We start from the raw sequence: 3,407 nt of genomic DNA on the forward strand, positions 1-3,407 counted from the left end.
GCGTGGATAAAATTTCATCTCAATCAGGTTTCGAATCACTTTCCAATCAAAATTTTGAAGTTTCTCTCTCTCTAACTTATTTATTCTTTTCTCTCTCTTCATTTTTTTTTAAGAAAAAAAAGTGACGGCTGCTATATTTCTTCCTCAGTTGATTTCTATCTCTCGGCTAAAGCTTTCCAAGTCAAATTTGACTTCAATCTGATGGGATTTATTTTGTGGTTTGGCCCAAAAATGGGCTGGCCCAAACCCAACAACTTGAATCTTGTCTTACTCTGATAGGACCTGAGACGAACCCTGTACCAAGGAAAGATGAAGCGGTGCTTGCTTCACTTGAATTCGACCTTATTACTAAAGCAATGAGCTCAGTAACTTCCACTTTACAGTGCTAAATTGACTTTTTCCGTTCTACCTTTAGCAACTGGAGGTTGCTTGCTAAGTTGACTTTTTCTTGCACGAAATAATCAAGTCAGATTTTCAGAACCCTGTCAGATTAAAGAATAATCAACGCACTCATGGCTGCATGCAAATTGCAAACCTCTTAACACGATCGTCCTATATATTTCTTCTTCAGGTTCTCTTATTACTTGCTAATTACAGCAATTTTATAACCATTTAATTGTTTTGAATCCTCCTCAAAATTTCAAACTTTAAAGAATGGGTTCCATTTCTTTGTTAGAGAAGGAGCCTCATGCAGTCTGCATCCCATTCCCTGCTCAAGGTCACATAAACCCCATGCTTGAACTTGCCAAGCTCCTTCACCACAAAGGCTTCCATATCACTTTTGTTAACAGCGAATTCAACCACAAACGCTTGCTAAAATCTAGAGGTCCTGATTCCCTCAATGGTTTACCTGATTTCCAATTCCAAACCATTCCTGATGGGCTTCCTCCTTCTGATGTGGATGCCACCCAAGATATTGCTTCCCTTTGTGAGTCCACCGATAAGCATGGCTTAGGTCCATTTAGAGAACTTCTTGCCAGACTCAATGATACCTCTTCCTCCAACGTACCTCCTGTTTCTTGCATAATTTCGGATGCAGCTATGAGCTTCACACTTGCAGCTGCTGAAGAGCTAGGCATTCCCGAAATTTATCTTTGGACCGCCAGTGCATGTTCCTACTTGGCAATCTTCCACTTTTCACAACTTATTGACAAGGGTATCACGCCACTCAAAGGTAATGATAAATCCAAAATTCAAGTTCAAAATGTTTCATACTCTTCCGTTGTTTTTTTCTTTCTTCATGTATATTTTGGGAACTTTCCTTAATTCAAATTTTTACTGCTTTCTAAAGTGTGTTTGACTGTTTTAGTGCCTGAGGCGGATGCAGAACTTCTTGATTTTATATCATTTACTTTCACATCCTAAGAAGAGTGTATTGTGTATATAGAATTTTTAATAGTTTCAAGAGAAGGATAAAATTCTTTTTCTTTTTCTTTTTTTAACTTCTGCAATTTTGATGAAACTAAATCACTATGTTACCTTTTGCAGATGCTAGTTACTTGACAAATGGGTATCTCGATACAGTTCTTGAATGGATCATTCCCGGAATGGAAGGCATTCGTTTGAGAGATCTTCCAAGTTTCCTAAGAACCACAAATCCAGATGACTTTATTCTAAAATTCATCCTACAAATAACTGAGAGTGCTCAAAGGGCTTCCGCTATTATTTTAAATACTTTTGAAGAACTGGACCATGATGTAATAAGTTCCCTTCCAGCTTACCTTCCCCCAATCTATCCCATTGGGCCACTACATGTCCTCGAGAATCAGGTTGATGATAAGAGTCTAGAGGTGCTGGGATCAAATCTTTGGAAGGAAGAACCAGAATGTCTTGAATGGCTTGATTCAAAAGAACCAAACTCCGTGGTTTATGTGAACTTTGGAAGCATTACTGTAATGACACCTGAGCAACTAGTTGAATTTGCATGGGGACTCGCTAACAGCAAACAAACTTTTTTATGGATCATAAGGCCTGATCTGGTCAAGGGCGATCTAGCTATTCTTCCTGACGAATTTGTGGAAGAAACCAAACATAGAGGCTTGTTTGCAAGTTGGTGCAATCAAGGGACAGTTCTTAGCCACTCGTCTGTGGGAGGATTCTTAACTCATAGTGGATGGAATTCCACAATTGAAAGTATGAGCAGTGGGTTGCCTATGATATGTTGGCCATTTTTCGCTGATCAACAAACCAATTGCTGGATTTGCTGCACCAAGTGGGGCATTGGAATGGAGATAGACAATAATGTTAAGAGGGATGAAGTTGAAAGTCTTGTTATAGAGTTAATGTCTGGAAAGAAAGGTAAGGAGATGAAGAAAAAAGCCATGGAGTGGAAAAAATTGGCAGAAGATGCTGCTTCTTGTTCTAGTGGTTCTTCTTCCGTGAATTTTGAGAATTTGATCAGTCAACTGCAACAATCCAAGACATTAGACACGTTGGAGTCCAACCACGATAAGGTTAATAATTGGCCTCATTAATGTGGGACTTGGTCATTCAGTAATTTTCATCATTAAGGAGTGATTTCTAGGAGTCAAAAAGCATCCAATAAGCCGCCCAATTTGAGAAGTCAACATGATTCGTTGTACTGTCAGTCTCTTGCAGGGTTTGTTTTTTATGTAACTTTCTTGAATTCTTGATCGAAAACTTGTCGTTTCTGTTTGATGATTTTTTAAAGTTGTAATTGCGGAAGAAGTATACTTCAAGAAATGGAAAATTTGTTGGAAATGGACTTCGTCAAACAGTTTTAAGGGTCCCTTATGGATTATAATTATAAATTATGATTTATTTTAAGGGAGAATTGTAATTTTGGTCCCCAATCTATAGTGCATGTGCGGAATTATCTCCAATCTATTTCGAAAATCAATTTTGGTCCCCAATCTATTCAATCTTGCGCTAAAGTGGACAATTGACGGAATCTCTTCAATTTCAATCGGAACTAAGTCACGTGAGATTACGTGCCGGCACCTGAAACCCCTTTTTCAAATTTTTAATTTCTAAAACACGTTTTTTAATATTTTCAACTTTATTAAACAAAGACATGCAAAGGTAAATCTCACAATCCAAATTACTCCTCTTGTTGGCCGCTGCCTCAAACCCCCAAAACCCACAGCACAAGTAAGAAGCTCAGCTTGGCCTCCAAGTCCAAGTCTCGTTCCTGCCTCCATTAGTAATGGAGATAATCTGTAATTAACGCCAGAGACGGACCCAGTTCAACTCTCCTGCACAAACAACAGGAGCATCAGCAGCAGTACTACTTCATAAGCAAGCAGCCGAGAGAGAAGAGCGGATGATAATAATTGGAAATCAATGGGATTATACGGACCAAATGATCAAAGGGATTATACTGGTAAGTATATTCTTTCCCTATTAGCCATTCTTCACCGTTGAACTGGAATGAGCATTCAATTGAA

General features: G+C 38.6%; 1 protein-coding gene across 1 annotated transcript; it reads left to right on the forward strand.

Annotated features, from left to right (window-relative positions):
• Positions 1-605: 605 nt before the first annotated feature.
• LOC113711929 (7-deoxyloganetin glucosyltransferase-like) lies at positions 606-2,626 on the forward strand. The gene is made up of 2 exons (XM_027235171.2): positions 606-1,174; positions 1,489-2,626. Exons 1-2 carry the CDS (start codon positions 655-657, stop codon positions 2,472-2,474), a joined length of 1,506 nt encoding a protein of 501 aa, XP_027090972.1. The 5' UTR covers positions 606-654; the 3' UTR covers positions 2,475-2,626.
• Positions 2,627-3,407: the final 781 nt, after the last annotated feature.

The sequence above is a fragment of the Coffea arabica genome, chromosome 10e, assembly GCF_036785885.1.
Source record: "Coffea arabica cultivar ET-39 chromosome 10e, Coffea Arabica ET-39 HiFi, whole genome shotgun sequence".
Taxonomy (NCBI): Eukaryota; Viridiplantae; Streptophyta; class Magnoliopsida; order Gentianales; family Rubiaceae; genus Coffea; species Coffea arabica.

Coding starts and splice junctions, on each gene's coding strand:
- LOC113711929 (XM_027235171.2), top strand. CDS start 655: ATGGGTTCCATTTCTTTGTTAGAGAAGGAGCCTCATGCAGTCTGCATC. Junction 1,175..1,488: donor GGGTATCACGCCACTCAAAG/GTAATGATAAAT, acceptor TACCTTTTGCAG/ATGCTAGTTACTTGACAAAT.